General features: G+C 59.1%; 1 protein-coding gene across 2 annotated transcripts in view; it reads left to right on the top strand.

Moving 5' to 3' along the window:
• Nucleotides 1-1,298: 1,298 nt before the first annotated feature.
• The window catches only part of KCNQ4 (potassium voltage-gated channel subfamily Q member 4), a 56,554-nt gene continuing 39,857 nt past the window's right edge, over nucleotides 1,299-17,995 (top strand). For both annotated transcript variants that reach the window (XM_032614304.1, XM_032614313.1), the window contains exon 1: nucleotides 1,299-1,927. In XM_032614304.1, coding sequence (XP_032470195.1) covers nucleotides 1,614-1,927 — 314 coding nt within the window. In that variant the 5' untranslated portion in view covers nucleotides 1,299-1,613. The remainder of the gene's footprint in view (nucleotides 1,928-17,995) is intronic.

Consider the following 17,995-nt stretch of genomic DNA (forward strand, 5'->3'; position numbering starts at 1 on the left):
CACTGTTGGGGTAGGGGTGTAAACGGCTGTCAAGCCCAGTTTGGGGTCCCCCAGGTCCTGTAGCCCCTCCCAGCACGCCGGCAGCTCTGCCTCCTTCCCTCCCCCACTGGCGCTCAGCAGATCAATGCTGCCTTTGACTGACAGCTGAGAATCGAGCTCGCCTTCCCACCCCGTCCCCGCCCCTCCCGCTCGGCTCCGTCCCCCGAGATCCTCCCGGAGGAACTGGGAAGAGTTTGCTGCAGAAGCGCTTCACACTGGGGCCAGGGGCCTGCGGGGGGAAGCGGCTGGTGTGGCCGAAGCTTTCGTCAGGGGACGAGGGAAGGAGGATCGGGAAACCCAAATGACGCACCGTGGGCTGGGCCAAGAGGGCTAAAGGGAACGAAAAGGCCTCTCCCAAAGCTAGAGAGAGTAGGTCAGGCACCAGGAACTTTCCGGCTGGAGAGGGAGTGCCGTGGGGAAAGTCTCGCCGCTTTTGGGTGCGATTCTGTGAGCCTTTGGGGAGGAGGCTGTGCGGCCTCCGCGCTGGTTCAGAGCTCACCTCCCAACACCTGTGTGCCCTGAACCTTGCCCTGCCCTGGAAGCGAGGCAAGGGCGCGCTTCAGACTGGGCTGGTGCGGAGCAGCCCCTCTGATCAGAGGAGACTCTACTTTGGGGTAGAGTGGCCTAAGCGGAGGCTCTCCCCTCATCCTGAAGAAGGGACGCTCAGAGGCGGGGGTGGGGTGGGCAGAAAAGAAGACACACCTGAGGCCCACGGTGCTGCACACACAGGCCTTTCAGGCACGAGCGCACCCCGCCCCACGCGCACGGGGCACGGCCAGACGGGGCACACCTCGCTGACGCCGCCACCGCCAGCGGCCCGGACCCTGCACGCCCATCCACACCGCACCTCCTCACTCAATCTCACCATCACAGCCACCCACTGCGCCCACACAGCAGGCACTTCTGCATCCACTCACACTTAAACTCCGCGGGACCCGCGTCCCATCCGCGACGGCGGCCGCGACTCCTCGCCCCACTCGCCAAAACCGCACATGAGGCATCCCGCCCCCAGCCCGGCCTTCGGGTCCACGCAGCCCCGCGCAGCCCGGCGCTCCGCTCGCACCAGCCGGGGGCCGCCGCCACGCGGTCCGGTCCCCGCCCCGACTCGGCGGCCCGCGCGGCGGGGGCGCCCTCCCGCCGCCTCTCCGCACGTCCCCTCCCTCAGCCCGGCCTCGCCGGCTCGCTCGCTCCCTCCCGATTTGGGAAGGCGGCCGCGGGGCGGGCGGGGGCAGCGGGGGAGGGGCGGGGCGGGGGAGGCTGACATGTGAGCGGCGCGCCGGCGGCAGGTGGAAAGGCGAGCGGCATGGAGCGCGTAATAAGAGAGTTGGAGTCGGAAAGAGCCGCCCAGTCGCCGGGGAAGAGGGCGGTCAGCGCGGGCTCCGGCGGCCCCCCGGCTCTGAGCGCCCGCCCCCGGCCCCGGAGCGGCCCCGGCCCGGCCCCTAGCCCCCGCCGACCGCGCCCGCCTCGGGCCGCCCAGCCGGCCCTGGGTCCGAGACATGCGCCGCTGAGCGCCCCTCGCGCGCCCCAGCCCCGGACCGGACCCGGGCCCCGGCCCCCCCCGCCTGGCGCCGCCCATGGCCGAGGCCCCCCCGCGCCGCCTCGGCCTAGCCCCCCTGCCCGCGGACGCCCCCCGCGCCGAGCTGGTGGCGCTCACGGCGGTGCAGAGCGAGCAGGGCGAGGCGGGCGGGGGCGGCTCCCCGCGCCGCCTGGGCCTCCTGGGCAGCCCCCTGCCGCCGGACGCGCCCCTCCCAGGGCCGGGCTCGGGCTCGGGCTCCGCCTGCGGCCAGCGCTCCTCGGCCGCGTACAAGCGCTACCGACGCCTGCAGAACTGGGTCTACAACGTGCTGGAGCGACCCCGCGGCTGGGCCTTCGTCTACCACGTCTTCATGTGAGTTTGCTACCCCGAGCTCCCGACCGTGCCCTCGCGCTGCCGCCCCGTGTGGCCCCTGCCGCCCCGCGTGGCCCCTGCCGGAGCCTGGGCTCCCGGGGGACGGGTGCCCCGCCTTGGCTCCGCCTCCTGCCCCCCAGCCCCCCGGTCGGCCGACCCTCATCGCTCTGCCCCCAGGCCTGAACCCGATTTCCGATCCCCCCTCCCCCCACAGCCTGCCCCTATACCCCCCGCTCTCCAAGTCCTGACCCCAGCTTGACCTGGCTTCTGACCTCCCCCACCTCAACTCCTGATTTCCATCCTGATCTCCAACCCCTGCTTCTCTGTCCTCTGTACGCCCCACGTCCAGCTTCTTGTCCCCCATCTCTCTCCAATCGGCAGCCACTAAAGTGCGGCTCCCTTTTCCTCTTCCTCACTTCTGTCTCCCTGTGTCCCAGACACAGAGGGCCCTTTGGCCCCCGCACACTTTCTGTCACCTTCTCCCCAGCTCTGTAGCTACAGTGGCCTCCCACCTGGACTCCCCTCGGAGATGCCCCTCTCCAGGGACGATCTCCCCCCAGCTGAGGGCTGGTCCCCAATTATAGGTGTTTGGGGTCCCCTTGAGCCACCAGAGTTCTGACACTGGCGTGTGCTGTCTGACTTTGAGTTTTCGCTCAGTCTTGCCATCCACCCTCAACTTCCCAGTGGCAGCAGTGGGCCCTGCCGCCTGCCCTGCAGGCTTGGCCAGCTAGCCTGCCCAGCTTGCTGGCCGCTGCACCAGGCCTGGCTCTGGGCACCCTGGGGAAAAAGAAAGAGGAGAGGAGTAAGTTTGGAAACACTCACGCTGCGGGCCCCCTCCTCCCCCTCGCCAGGCTCCTACAACTTTCAAAAACACTGACCCTTCTTGGATGTAAAGAGCGAATTTTGGCAGCTCAGAGCTCAGTCTTGGGGGACGGCCTGGCCCAGCCGGGAACATGAGAGGCCCCGCAGATATCAGTTGAAGGGCTGGGCCTGGCTCTCGGACGCTCGAAGGTGCCCGGGAGAGAGACCTCTGGTCCCTGGGAAATGTGCCGATATTAATCCCTTATTGCTGCCCCCAGAGAGGGCCCTCTAGTCTTGGGGTCTCCTGGGTGGTCCCCTTGCCTGTCCACCTGACTGTCCCACAGTCCTTCTGCCTGTCTGGCTGTCCCTGCGCCGGAGTGAGTTTCTGCCGGTGTGTGAGTTGTCCTGTCTCTGTCTCTCCAGCTATCCAACAGTCTTTCTGCTTGTCTGTTTCCATCCCTCTGTTGGCCTGTCCAGTTATCTGGGTGCCTGTCTGTCCATCTGTCTATCCACCTGTCCACCTGAATCTTACTCTTCTACATGTCTGCTTCCACCTGTCTTTTGGTCTGTCTTCCTGCCTGACCCTCTGCTGTCTGCTTGCCTGCCTCTGCCCCATCCTAGCTGGCCCACAGAATTTCAGAGCGGAGGGGAGGAGAAATGCTGGCAAAGGAGCCCCCCTGACCACAGGGAGGGTAGCGGAAGGGAATTCTTTCAGCCTGTATGCTTCTGAAGGTAGCAGCCACGATTTGGTGCAGAGACCTCCTGTGGCGGGCCGGGGCAGGGCCGGTGGGGTGGGGGGGTGGGGAGCAAGGGCAGAGAGTTGAGATTGCTCTGGACCGTGAGGTCTCACTTAGGGTCAGGGTCAATGGTTAGGAGTAGCCCATCCCCCAATGCCCATTGTCAGGGCCTGGATGAATCTTTTCTCTGCAGAGAGGGCTGCTGGAGTGCTGCGGGTTCTCTGCTGGGGTAGCAGTGGACGGTGGAGTTGGGGATGAGGGGCAGGGGACTGCTAATGAAGAGCTGCTGCGTTGAGGCGCCCTTGCCCACCCTGCAGCCTGGGTGCCCGTGGAGGCTGAGACACTTCGCAGGGAGCAGCTGCATCGTCCGCGGGCTCCTCTCGGGAGATGACTTTTCCAAGGCAAGGCTGGGCCTGGGGAAGCAATAGAGCTCTGAGGTGGAGGTCCTTGGTCCCCAGGCCTGGCCTCTCAGCCCCTTTGAGTGTGAAGGACTTGCCTCGTGTCCTCTGGCCAGCACTGTCTTCACCTCCTCTGGAGGGGCCTCTCCTTCCTCTCCAGGAACTAAATCCGCTAGTAGCTTTGCCCCACATCCTGCCCTTTCTGGATGCCAGGAATGCCCTGGCCAGGGACCTGGTTGTTCTGACCACTTGTCACCAGGATCCCAGGGCTGAGGCATCTCTCAGGAACTCTGGGAGAGGAAATGTGGTGTGAAAACGTCCGGACATTTGGGAATCTCGGGTCATTCATCTTAGAGGTCAGAGTGGGCTGAGGGGTCAGGAACCCCACCTCTTGCCTGCTGTGCGATCTTGGGTTGATCATTGCGCCTCTCTGAGCTTTAGATCTCTAGGCCATCCAAGTGGGTAGAAACCCCAGACTTGCGGGCCTCCCTCTTGGACGAGGTAATGGGTGGGAAAGAACTCGGTGAGCCGCAAGGGCCTGTGGGAGTGTGAGGGGTTGGTGTTATGATTGGGCCTGGGGGAGGGGGCCGCACAGGAGGCCTCTCCTGTTCGTGAGGAGCTCCAGATGTGGGGCTGTGCAGTCACTCACTGCAGGGTCTTGGGCGAGCCAGGAAGTTCTTCCTGCTGTTGGAATTCTAGCCTGATTATTGCACTTTTGGTCAAATCCTTCCCCAGCCCCAATGACTCTCACAGGCAGCCCAAGCGAGGGGAGTCCAGTGTGCACAGGTAGCTAGGACCCCCTTCCCAGAGACTCAGGCCCTGGTGGGAGGGGCCCCAGAAGAAAAGCCTGCCAGAGAAGGACTCAGCAAGGAGGGAATTGAGGTGAGCCGGGTCCATTCACCCCAGGGGACACCTCCCTCACACCTGCCAGCCATGTCCCTCTGAGCCCCACCCAGAACCTGCACCTTCTCTGGTCCCGAGGTGTGGAACATCACCCAGAGGACCAGCCCCAGTTCTAGCGTTTTTGCCAGCAGCCGCAGGCCTCTGGGAAGTGGGAACCACTGACTCCTGTCTTCTTCTCATTGAGACCCAGAAGGAAGGATTGCTGTCCCCTCTCCAAGCTCTCCCTCGTCTCTTTAGGCCCTTGGTCCTGTCACCAAGCCCCTACTACACCCCCTGTGCCCCAGTCCCTGATTTCAGCCCTCAGCCCTTCACAGTCCCTGCTCCCTGAATTTTGAGAAACACCACATCACTGCCCATCCTGCTTCTGAGCCTTTGGAAGGGATGTTCGCCTCCTTGCTGCACCCTGTCAAAGGCCACCCTGGCCTCCCTTTTGAAGTCAGAGGGCTGAAAGGGGCAGGTACAGACCAAAGCCCCATCTCCCCTCATCTTCCCCACGCCGCCTGCCGCTGCTGTGAGACTCTTGCAGCTCCCAGCCCCCAGCTGCCCCACGAACTTTCTCTAAGTGAAGGTTTATGCTCTGTAAACATCCTTCGTCAGCCTTGTCCCTGGGGTCAGAAGCTGTGGGAATGGGGAGGGGAGGAGGTAGCAGCAGCTCCTGGGCCCCTCAGGCTCCCAACCCCGGTGCTTCCCACCAAGCTCCCACCCTGACTGTCAGAAAGAACATCACCTGCGTTGGAAATAATCCCAGCAAAAGGTGCCCAGAGCCCCCAGGCAGGCCCCCCTGCTAGGTGGGTCCACACATTTTGACAGCCCCATTTTGTTTATGGGAAAACTGAGGCTCTGGAGACTAACATCACACAGTGGATCAGTGGCAGATGCAGGCTCAGGCCGGAGACTCCTGATTCTCGGTCCAGGGCCTCCCTGCTGCCCCCTGAGGCTGCCCGGGTTGGCCCTTGGCGTTTGAACTGAAATTGCTGATCACACGTGGAGCATCAGCCGTGTGCCGGGCACCGCGCTGATGCCCTTTATAAACCACTCTCATTGTGTCCTTTAGCAGCCCGGTAAGGCGGGGGCTGGGGTCCTCCTCATTTGCAGGTGAGGAAACTGAGGCTCAAGAGAGGTCCCCCCAGTCAGCGTGGAGGAGCCTCAACCCAGAGCTGGTGCTGCCTCGGTGCCGTCTTCCTCTTGCACCTCAGCTCCAGCCAGCACCCCAACCCTGGGCTGCTCAGGAGCCACACTCCTGCGTCATTGTCCCCCTGTCCCCCCAGGACACAGGCTGTTGGGGGAGTGGGCAGCGGCAGAATTTTGTGGAATCGGGTGGAAACTGCCCAGCCTCACCCAGTGCAGTCACACTTTTGTTGTGCACGGCTTTGCACACACACATCCCTGCTACATGCCCGTCGGTCTGTCTCGTGCATGCACTCCTGGCCACTTGGAAACACCTGCCCAGGGGTGTCACAAGCGCACACACAGCATACATCCAATGCAAAGAAATCTAATGCACAGCTGCTCCCACCTTTTCTCCGCCTTCACAGACGCACACCTGGGCCTGCGCCCCAGCCTAGACCTCTAGGACGGAGCTGAGTCGGCCCCATCTCTTGCATTTTCTGCCTCCACCTGTTCACAGCTACAGGTCTGCCCTTATGGATCTGTGTGTGTTTGTGCATCCACCTTGGAGGGCAGCCCTAGACCCTTGTGGGAGTGTGTGGCTGGCTTCCTAGGACTTTGCTGACCTTTGCTTCTCCTGAAGCTCCCTCCGAGGTCCTCTGTCCAGCCCTGCGGTGCACTGCTGGGTTCACCAAGGCACAGAAAGGGGGCAGATACTCGTCCAAGGTCACATCCGATGAGTCGGTGGTAGAACTATGCCAGTAACCCAGGCCTTCTGCCTCCCAGATCAGGACTTTAGATAGTATTTTTCCTTGCCCGGCCAATAGGGGAGACTGCTCCAAGAACTTGGCTTTGCGATGGAGAAAGTCTTGGAGTGTGACCCAAATTTTTCGTGCTGCTATTTTTCAGTCCTGATCCTTTTGTTTGGTCTTTGTAAGAAGGGCATAATGGAGAGACCATCCTGCCGGGCTTCTAGCCCTTATTCTATCTCTCTCCCTACCCCTTACACCCCCTTTGCTCCCTCCTTTCCACGTTCTCCTTTGGGGTCACTGGAGCAGGTTGGATTTCTCACTGTCTGCTACCCCACCCCAGCTCCATGGCGCATTCATTCCTTCCATCGATGAAGCCCTGCTGGTTGTCTAACTTCAATCCCTATTGCTGCAGAAGCCTATATTCTCAGAATGCCGGAGCCAGGAGAGTTTCAAGCGGTGATTATTCTTGGGCTGATGGCAGCAGTTTGAATGGGTGATTAATTTAAGGTTCTCTGAGCCAGTCAGGAGAGCTGAAATTGTCTGGGGAACAAGGAGAGAGGAAGGCTCTGCAGAGCGGGCCAAGGCCGTGTCCCCAGAGGAGGCTGTGCAGGGAACTTCCCCAGACTTGGAGAAGCCAGCTGGAGGTTTTCTCATCCCCCTTCCTCCCCTGCACCCATGTGGGTCTTTGGCCAGGGCCGACCCTCTTGTGGGCTAGGGGGCCCAGCGGGGAATTCTGAGCGTCTGACCTGTAGGCAGCCCCTTTGTTAAAGGCCCCTGTATGGGAGTTGTGGGGCTGAGGTGGAGGAAGAGGGGCTACTTTTCATTGCTCCAGAGGCTACCCCGCAGGGGGTTAAGAGCATGGGATCTGAGTCTGACAGATGTGGGTTCATTTCTGGTTCCACTCTTAGCAGTTATGTGTCCTTGGGCAAGTTATTTAACCTCTCTGAGCTTCCATTTTCTCATCTGAAAAATAGGACTAATGATACCTGCCTCTGGAATTGTCAGGGCCAAGTGAGTTAAAGCACCTGACACCATGCTGGGCACAAATAGTAGCTGTTATCTTATCACCGTTATTATTATATCGTTATTATCGTCATCATGCTCCTTCCTGGGGAGAGGTTTGACGGATGTCCTTGTCAGCACGGTGAGTGTGTCTGGGTGTACCTGGGGGTGACCAAGAGCTGCGTTCGCCTGGGTTACGGGGTGAGCGGCTCTGCACAGGGAGCCTGAGGACGCGTTTCTGTGGACATCTGAGGAGCCTAGGATGCGCCTTGCCCTGCCTCTTCCCGGCATTCTCTCACTTAACCCTCACAGCCATTACATCAGGTGGGCACATAATAGTGGCACATATCCTCATTTCACACTTGAGGAAAGTGGGGCTACTGAGGGGACATCACCCACTTGCCCAAGGTCACGCAGTGAGTGTAATGGTGGCACCGGGACGTCAGCCTGGGTGCCTAGGATCTCACTGACTGTTCCTTCCTTCACTTGACAAACAGAGTTAAAGAGCATCAACTCCGTACCAGGTCTGTGGAGGCAGAGGGAGAGACAGACCACGCCTAAGCCCCGCCCGGGAGTGCGGGGGCTGGGGAGGCAGAGGGAGAGACAGACCACGCCTGCGCCCCCGCCGGGAGTGCGGGGGGCCGGGGCGTTGCCCAGTGAGGAGGCTGTAGAGGGTGCCTGGACCACTGGGCTCTCCTGCCTCCTCTCCCAGGGACTCGCAGGGACGGAGTAGGTGTGAGCGTGTCTGTGTGTGTACAGGGAGGATGGCGTATGTGAGGGTGTTGCTGTACGGCTGAGATGTGGGCCTCGTTATCAAACTCTGCAGCTAGTCTGGCCCCAGGCAGGTGGAAGTGAAGCCGTGGTGCCCAGGGGGACAGCCAGGGACTCCTGGGAGGGGAGGGCCATCCCCCACTCTCTCCTGAGCTTGTCGTTCTGGGGAATAGGGACAGGGAATCCCAAAGGAGACTTAGAGGTCTCAGTCCCGACACTTACTGGGAAGGTGCCCACACCTACTCTACCCCAATCCCTGAGCCTCACTATGCCCCTCTGTAAAATGGGGCTGAGCAGGAAAGTGGATCCTAAGGGCTGCCTGGCACAGAGGGACTCTGGATGCATGGGAGGAGCCGCTGTCTCAGACCTTGAGTTTTATAGGGTGGGGGTAGGGGTAGGGTGCGGGGTGGTGGCAGTTCTTCTCCAGTACCTTCTTCCTGAGCTCCTCAGAGGACTTGGCAGCACTTAGAAGGGCACCAGGAAGGCTGCCTGTCCCCAGCGGGAACTCTGAGGGGCCGGGGAGAGGGTGCTGGTCACACTTCTGGGGCATCCGAAAGCACTCCCCCCAGGACTCTAGGCTTTCTGGGCAACTTGTCCCTAGGGCAGGATCTGCGTGCCCTGGGGGTTGGCACCTGGGGAGGTGAGACCGGGAGGGGCAGCCTCAGGCAGCAGACTAATTGGGCAGTGCCTGAGGGAGGGAGGCAAGGGAGCAGGGAGCTCAGAGATTCCTTCCTCTCAAAGATTTGGGGAACAGTGGGTGGAGCGGGGTCTCCTGCCCAGGGGCCCTCCGCAATCCCTGCAGGGAAGTCTGGGGAACGCTTTCTCCTGAGACTCCTCAGACATCTAGGCCAGGCAGGTGGGACAGGGGGAGAGCAGCTTGCTAGAGATAAATGGGCCCACTGAAGCAGGCGAGATAGAGGTCAGACAGGAGGAAGGACTGACTTCCCCAAACCAGGAGGTAGAGTGAGATTCCCTGGGGTACTTTTTTCAAAACTTGGGAACCCATGTCTAGCTGGCCTGGACAAGATTTACTCTGCCCATTGTGCCTATCAAGCAGGTGGCACCCAACCCTCCCAGCGTGATGGAAGGAGAGTGGATGGAGCTGCTCCCTTTGAGCCCCTCTGTTGGTGAGGGGGGGCGGGGGGGTGGGCAGGGGGGATCAGATCAGGCACCCTTTCGCTTTCTGTGGGGGGGTGTGTGGTCATCTCCTCCATCCTTGCTTCCCTGTCACTCCGCCCTGGGAGCCTCAGGCCCGTCCAGGTCACTGCCTTTGAGTTTATTTTTTGCCGGGCTCGGCTGTCCCCTTGGAGGGGAGGGGTAGGGAGAGAGGAGGGGAGAAGGAACAGCTTTGTCAGCACAATCCTGGCACCTCTGCTTCTGCCCTCCTTGGTCCGGCTGCCACCCTCTTCTGGAGGGACCAGTCCCTGGGGACAATGGGGACCCGGACCCCTGTGGGACCTCCTCCCCTGGGGCAGGACCAGTAGGTCTGGATTAGGTCTTTCTCCCCTCACCCTTCCTCCATTCGCCCTGCCACAGAGCATCAGAGGCGGAAGGGCCTCCGAGCTCAAGCAGATTCATGGCTTTGTTTCCCACGTGGGGAAACTGAGGCCAAGAGGATGGACACAGCACACCTGGGGCCTTCTCCACCTCCCTTCCGCGATAGATGAGACTGGTGCTGGAGCCACCGAGAACCGAGGAAAGCTGCCTCCCATTCCGCCGTCCACTCTGAGGGAGAGGGGCAGCCCCTGATTTCATTCACTCATTTAATCTTCTGGTCTCTGGGGACTGGTGCCAGTCTGGTGGGAGAGACCTAGGATGGGGGCCAGAGGAACATGTGACCCAAGCCTCCCTCCATGCCCTTTATCTTCCTTTTTGTCGAAAAGTAAATTAGCCCCATGTTACACATAGGGAAATTAAGGCCCAAAGTCAACATAGCTAATACGTTGTAGAGACAGGATTTGAACCCAGACTGTGGCTCCTGGGATGCTGCTGGGCTGCCTCCCGAGGGGCCCTTCCTTGCTTGCACGCACCCTTCCCTTGACTCTCCTCAACCCGCCCCTGGCTCTTCCCTGGGTTCTGTCAGCAGCTCTGCCCCTTCCTCCTCCCCTTGAATGTTGGGTCTCCTGGGGACTCTGTCCTGGGCCCTCCTCTCCATGCACAGTTTCCATGTGTGTGCACATACTTCTGTGACTTTGGGGGGTCACCTCTGTGATGACAGCCTCCCCTTCTGCAGTTTCATCCCCGAGCTTCCTGTGGATGCCTCGCCTGCTCATCCCCTGGGCACCTCAAACTCAGCATCTGTCTCCAAACGTATCCACCTCCCCCCAACAGTGACTCCTCCACCGGCAGTGCCCAAGTCAGGAACCCCTCTCTCGGGGATCCTTTGCTCCTCGCCTAAGAAACAACCTAGAGCGTCCCCAGGTGTGCTTTTAATACTCCAGATGCTTTTCCTTCCACCCCACAGTCCGTCCCCTCTCCCGCTCACCCCATCATCTAGCGAACTCCTATTTATCCTTCAGATCCCAGTTTGAGCACCACCTCTTCTTGGAATCGCTCCCTGCGCCCCCCACCCCTGGCTTGACTGGGGGCCCTTTGGAGCCCCCTGATCTCTACTCACCCTCCCTTGTGTATTCTGGGCTCTTCTGTATGGGGTTGAGCACAGTGCGTGGGTGGTAATTAGTGAATGTTTGCAGAGCCAGGGAATGAAGGTGACATTGAGGCTGGTTGTTAGGATGAGAAGGGTTTTGCCGTCTAGAGAGAAGTGGTAAAATGACCCCTGGGTCCTCTGGGTGCAGGCAGTGAGCTGGAAGCCCTTGTGATTTTTGTCCTGAGTGCGCTCCACGTGGAGGCCACAGCTAGAGCAAAGGCTTTGAGGCAGGACTCTGTTCTTCTACTCTCTTTGCCCCAGGATCTGCAGAGTCGGGTGTGTCCAGAGGGTCTGGCTACAGAGGTGGGCTTGACGCTGTGGACGACGGGGAGCCATAGGCAGCATCAGGACAGGGAGGTGCCGCTGGCTGGGAGCCTGGGCTTGATTGATCTCGTCTCAGAACTAGGGCTCTGCAAACTCTAGACCACTTAGCTCTCCAGGTACCACTGAGTGGCAGCACTATTCATGTTCCCATTTTGTAGATTGGAAACTGAGGCTCAGAAAGGGGAAATAATGTGCACCAAATGACACAACTTGTCCGTGGTGATTCAAACCCATGTCTGTGTGACTCCCACACCGAAGCTGCAAAATGGTTCTCACACGCGTCAGCAGACCCGGGCTCTCTTCAGTGGCCTAAGGCAAAACTGAGAGAAATAAGGACAACGTGGTGACTTGTCCACAAAGCGAAATTTATTTCATTTAAAGGGCTGTCTTTTAGTCTGAGATTATGTCCTTTCTTTGATGAAATGACGGGCCTGGGAATTTTTTTAAAAATGTCCTTACTTGGCGAAATAAAAAGCTGACAACTTCATGCAGTCCCTAAATTGTTTTTGAGAATTTTACCGGTGCGTGAAATCCCTGAGTCTGGGCGCCATCCTGCCTTCTCCCTCCTGAGCTCTGGGGCCAGAGCTGGGAGGAGTCCGGGTGGGGATGAAAGGGTTAGAGGGCTGGGGCAGCCATCAGTCTCCCCGGTCTATTCCTCCTGGGCCTCAGGGCCTGCCTGCCCTGGGGTGCGGTGAGGACCAGCCCAGGGCTCTTGCCAAGATTGTTCTCGGGGGCAGGGGTTGGGGGTTAGGTCACCCAGAATCAGGGCTTACCCCGCAGTTAAAGGAACATTGAACCAGATGTCAGCAGGCCGGGGTTTGGCTCCCACCTCTGTTTCTTAAAGGTTGTGTAACCCCAGACAGGTGACTCAGCCTCTCTGAGGCTCCAGCTTCCATTCATGTAGAATGACAATTGTCATCTCCACCTGCCCACCTCCCAAGGCCGCTGCCTGCATCAGGTGCTTCATGAGCTACCAAGTGCTTTGATGAGAAGAGGGCCTGTTCTGCTTTTACTCTCCCTGCTCCTTGGCCCATGCTGCCTCTTCTCTTGGGTCCTGGACCCCTCATCTCGCCTTGGCCTGCACTGGTTTCAGCCTTGAGGAGGGGATATCGTGGGGGAGGGTGGTTGGTATAGAGGTCCTGTAAGAGCATATCGGCCGGACTGGCATTTGCTTTCCTCAGGAGCCCCCTGCGCAGCGGCCGGGGCTCTGTGACCACCTTACTGGGGGCTCAGAAGCTCAAGGGTTCTAATGGTTTTCACATAGTAATAAGTTTCATAGTCTAACCTATACAGGGTATGGTGCCAGATCTGGGGTATTTTCCACATGCTACTTCATCTAATCCTTCTCAGAGCCCTAGGAGGTAGGCACTGTCATTACCCCATTGTACAGAAGAGGACACTGAAGTTTAAATGGTCAGCATAAGCCCTGTCATGCAGCCACTAAGCGGTGAATGTCCAGGAGGATGGAACTGAAGCCTGAGTGTGCAGAGACTCCGTGGAGTGAGCGGGTGGGAGCAGGTTTGCCGGGCCACCGTGGGCGGGCTGGCGTGGGGGTCACTTGTAGTGTATGTGGGGGGAGTGGGTTAGGGTGGGAAAGCAAGAGACACCTTCCTGCTGGGTGGCTTTGGGCAGTCACCTCCCTCTCGGAGGCTCAGCGTCCCCCGCTGCTATGGCTCTCAATAATAGTAAAGACAATAACAGGGCTTCCCTGGTGGCGCAGTGGTTGAGAGTCCGCCTGCCGATGCAGGGGACACGGGTTCGTGCCTCGGTCCGGGAAGATCCCACATGCCGCGGAGCGGCTGGGCCCGTGAGCCATGGCCGCTGGGCCTGCGCGTCCGGAGCCTGTGCTCCGCGACGGGAGAGACCACGACAGTGAGAGGCCCGCGTACCGCGAAAAAAAAAAAATAAAGAAAAACATAACAAAGACAATAACAGCTGATGCTTATGGAGTGCCTGCTGTAGGCCAGATGCTGCTCTGAGGACTTGCCCTTTTTCTCTCACTTTTTCCTCTCAACAACCAGAGGAGGTAGCTAGTACGGTTGTGCCCATTTTGCAGATGAGAAGGCTGGGGCACAGAGCGGTTGAGTAATTTGCCTGGGTGTAGATAGTGGGGCCAGGATTCAAACCCCGGAAGTCCAGCTCTGGAGGCTGTCATCTTTTCCACCATATTATGCCTAACTGGCCCTGATGGGCCTGCCTGCTGGGAGGCTGCCGTGAGGACCAGCTGAGCCTTAAAGTTCAGGTCCTATCTCCACCCCACTTCTACACTGAGGATTCATTCCTTCTTTCTTCCTCTCTCATTTGGGAAGCCTGGACTGGCAGTCCCTGGGGGCCAGGGCCTATCCCACGTGCTGGGGACAGAGCAATGAATCAGACCCTGCTGTGTTCCCCAGGTGGGGGGCGGGGGGGGGAGATGCACCAGGAGGCTGGCAGCTGTCTGGGTGGAGTCCTGTGGGGGCCGGCCCAGTCCCAAACTGGCGGTGGCTGGGAAGGCTTCCCAGAGGAAGAGGTTTCAGCTGAGACCTGAAACGTGAGTAGGAGTCAAGGCAAACAGGAGGAGGGAATAGCATTCCGGGCAGAGGGACTAGCATGGGCAGAGCCCAGAGGTGGGTCTGAACATGACATTTGTAAAGAACTGAAAGATGGCAGGAGAGTGGGAGCCTAGACGGGGCAGGAGGTGTGCAGAGAAGGGGCTGGAACGTGAGCAAGGCCAGGCTGAGAACTCCAGGCTGAGGAGCTGTGGCTTCCTGCAGGAGGCTAGAGTTCAGGAAGGAACTGAGGACGGGAGTGCCATGGGCAGATTGGTGTTTTAGAAACACCTCTCTGGGTCTGGCGAGGAGGATGCTTGTGGGGAGGCTCTAGCAGGGTGCCCTGGGGAGGCCAGCCCTTTGGCCTCTTTTCCCTCCGCCTTCCCCTCAGGGCCCAGGCCCCTGAGCGTCTCCTCTGGAGCTGCCCACTAACCCTGCCAGGGCCTGGCCAGACCTGGCCTGAAGCCCTTGGATTTTGCCTGTGTGGAAAGTTCAGCTGCTTCTGCAAAGCCTGGCTTGGGGGAAGGTGTGTGTGAATGAGCTGAGGAGGCCTTGGAGGCCGAGGGGGTGGGTGCAGGCCCTGAGGCTACCTGCCACGGGGGTCTGGGGCCTAAGGGGGTCCCCAGAACAGTGACCTTAGAGCAGCCCCGTGAAAGCACTGGGTTAGGCCCAGCTGATGGCAGGGTGCCCTGGGGAGGGGGCAGAGCCCAGGAGGCCCAGCCTGCCAAGCTCGTTGCTCCCTCCCTGTCTGCCAGCTCAATAGGGTGTGGAAATCACGGATCCCACCCAGCCCCCTCACTCTACCGATGGGGAAACTGAGGCCCAGAACAGGGCATAGACCAAACTTAGGTCAGTGGCAGAGCCTAGGCTCAGCCCAAGAGTCTCAATTGTCCCCAACAACAATAAATAACAATGAAAACCTCTCTGCAGAGCTGACCTGGGCTCAGGTCCCCTGTGTGTTGTCTTGGGTAGGTCTCTTCACATCCCTGAGCCTCAGCCTCTGGGTCCAAAATGCTGCCTCATACTGGGAAGAACATCGCCTCTCCCACTTGATGCTTTAAGGCATACCTGGCCCATTGTGGGGCTTAATTCATGTTTACTCAATGAATCCCATTGAGTTCTCATAACGCTGGAGGAAGATATTTGTTACACTATTTTATACTGAGGCTCAGAAAGGAGAAATGACTTGCCCAAGGGCATTCAGCTGAGAAGTGGTTGAAATGGGACTGGAGCCCAGGTGTCTGGGCACCTGTCTAGGACCCCTGATGGACACAGCTCCTATTTTGATCTCTCAGTGAAAAGCAGCTGGTGTCCCAAGCAGGATCCATCAGTAGGTTGGGCAGAGTGTGTGTGTGTGTGTGTGTGTGTGTGTGTGTGTGTGTGTGTGTGTGTGTGTGTGTGTGTGTTTTAGGCTGGGCTGCAGGCTGGAACTCAGCTCACATCAACCCCTGTGCTTCCGTGCTTGGGCCAGGCTGCAGCTGCTGCCCCATGGGGAAAGGGACCTTTCCACTTGCCCTCCTGCACTGAGGTTTTTTTCTCTTGGCCTGGCTAGCTGGGGAGAGGAGCTGGTCGTGGGATGACCAACAGGCACCTGCCAGCCCCTCCCACGATGGAGTCTGGCCATCTAATGCCCTGCACATGACAGGCATGGCGTGGTCACTGGGCTGGGGAAAGGGATTTGCACTTTCCTAATCTGGGGGCTGCAGCCCTCCTCTATCTTGGCCAGGGCCGTGGGAGAGGTTTGTCTCTGCCCCCGTGCCCAGTGACCCCAGCTCAGATCCCTGGCACACACCCAGCTACTCTGCTTGGGGCCTTCCCTTGCCCTGTTCACGCTCCCACCACCCTCCATCCCCCCACTGATTTAGGCAGAGTTGGGACTTATGGGGCCAAATGCTGGGGCATTTGTGGCTGGTGGAGATGCAGTGCCATGCAGGATTTGGGGCTGAAGGATGGGGGCAATGTCAGGGAGGTTTTGGGCCCATGTTGGGGCAGAGTTAGGGGGAAGACCTCATAGGGGTACAGAGCTGTAGTGTTTGGGGCTAATCCTGGGCCACCCCTTCCTGGAGAAATTTGGCTACAAGTCAGGGAGGCAAATGTGTGGGCTATGCCCCCCCTCGCTGGGCAGTAAACACAGCCGTCGCCCAGGAGACGAGCCCAAACATCTCCGTCCCCCACGGTTATTTATACCAGGACTCCCTCTCTTTCTTGGGCCTGGTCTGGCCTCTCAATCCACTCCTGAGCTGAGCGTCCTGAGTGGAGGGTCCAGCCCCCGTCAAGGCAGGAGTCCCCAGCAGCAGGCCTGCTTAAACCCCACCAGGGACTGGGCACTCACCACCTCCCAATGGCAAGTCCATTGGAGGCACTGCGTCTTACTGATCAGAAATGTGCCCACGGAGGCCAGGGCCTGGCCAGGAAGCGGGAGCCCTGGGATCGAGCACTGGATTTGCTCTAAACTGCTGCATGACTGTGGTCCCAGTAACCTCAGCTTCTCCATTGTTCAGTAGGAGGGAAGGGTCCTGACTGCTGTTTTGCAAGCTTTTAAGCAGTAGATCTGGTTCTTTAAATGAAACGTGACACGGGAGCGCAGGAGTGACACAGTATATAAAATACATTAAAGCAGGGCTGCTCTAGGTGAGTCAAAGGTGGGGTTCCAGAATTCTGCCCACTCACTCTATGGCCCTGCATACCACCAACCTGGAGCCTGTGCGCGGCCCTCCTTATTCTAGAACACCTTCCGGGGGACCCTGGACTTCCCACTCCAGGGCTTGCACAGACCTCTTTGATGGTTCGCCATCCCAAGGGCCACTGTTGTGTGAGTGCTTCTAGGTCCAAGGGCAGGTGTTTGCAGCCAATGTGGATGAGAGCAGGCTGGGGGCAGCCACAGGAATGTACCCAAGGCCCCCTCTGGTGAGGGACGATCCCAGTGTGGGAAGAGAAGAGGGCACACCATGGGCCAGGGACTGGAGGGTAGCAGGGGCTGGCTGTCCCCTCCCTGCCAGATTCCAACATGGGACTCCAAGGGATCCAAGATTTTAAATTCAGGCCTAGCCTTCCAGATCCTTATGAAGCTATATGTGTCAGGAAGGATAGATCTTATTTTATTTAACAGCTTGTTAGCTTGATTTAAGCTTTTAAATATTCAGACTTATAGTGTGTGCGTCTCCATTTGTACTCTTTCCCAGCCCCACCAGGTAGGCTTGCATTGGCCCTCCCTCCACCCACCCACCCACCTCTGTAGCAACCCCAAGATGCCCTTGCTGAGAACTCTTGGGCTTCAGAGGACAGTGGGACATTCCTGACTCACTGATGCTTAAGGCCCTGGAGACCTGGACCTTCTTGTTGCCTCCCAGATACTGTCTGAGCATGTACTGGCCAGCCCGTGGGAAGTGGAGGAGTCAGAACTGGCTTTGCCCTTGACGGATGGATCCTAATGAGCTGGTGGGGGGTGGGGAGTGGACAGAGGTAGGAACTGTCTCATCACAAAGAGGTCCTGGGGTGCCCAGAGGGGGCCAGGAATCCCAACCAGGGGCTGGGGGAGCACTTCTCAAAGCAGATCAGGGATTCTTGGGGAGGAAGGGGGAACATCCCAAGAAGAGGAGAGAGCACAAAAGTCACCAGGGTGGAAATAGACAGAGTATGGAGGGGTGGAGTGTATCTGATGCCTAGTGTGTGCACAGCCTCAGGCTCTGGGCTGAGGACCTCAGGTTGTGAACCATGAGAAGCCACTGTAGGATTGTAAATGGGGGAGGGGTGCACAGACTGCAAGGTAAGTGGGCTGTGGGTGAGGATGAGGATGGTGCTGGAATCGTGGTGGTCAGTGAAGAGGTGCTGGAGGGAGGAGGAATGGGGCGAGTGCTTGACCGGACAGGAGTGGGGGGCTGGGAAGAAAGAGCTGATCTCAACTTCGCCTTCTGGAGCCTCTTCGCTATGTCCTCCTTCGCTCTGTCTTGGTTCCTGCCTCTGTCTCCCACCATTCTGCTGCCCTGGGTCTCCATGCTGGGGAGAGGAGTTCCTCTTCCAAACCCCCCTCCCCAACTAGGTGGGGAGTGTGAGGCCACTGTATAAGCTGTATAAGAGGGGACCTGCTCATTCATTCAT

Source organism: Phocoena sinus, chromosome 1 (genome assembly GCF_008692025.1).
Source record: "Phocoena sinus isolate mPhoSin1 chromosome 1, mPhoSin1.pri, whole genome shotgun sequence".
NCBI classification, from domain to species: Eukaryota; Metazoa; Chordata; class Mammalia; order Artiodactyla; family Phocoenidae; genus Phocoena; species Phocoena sinus.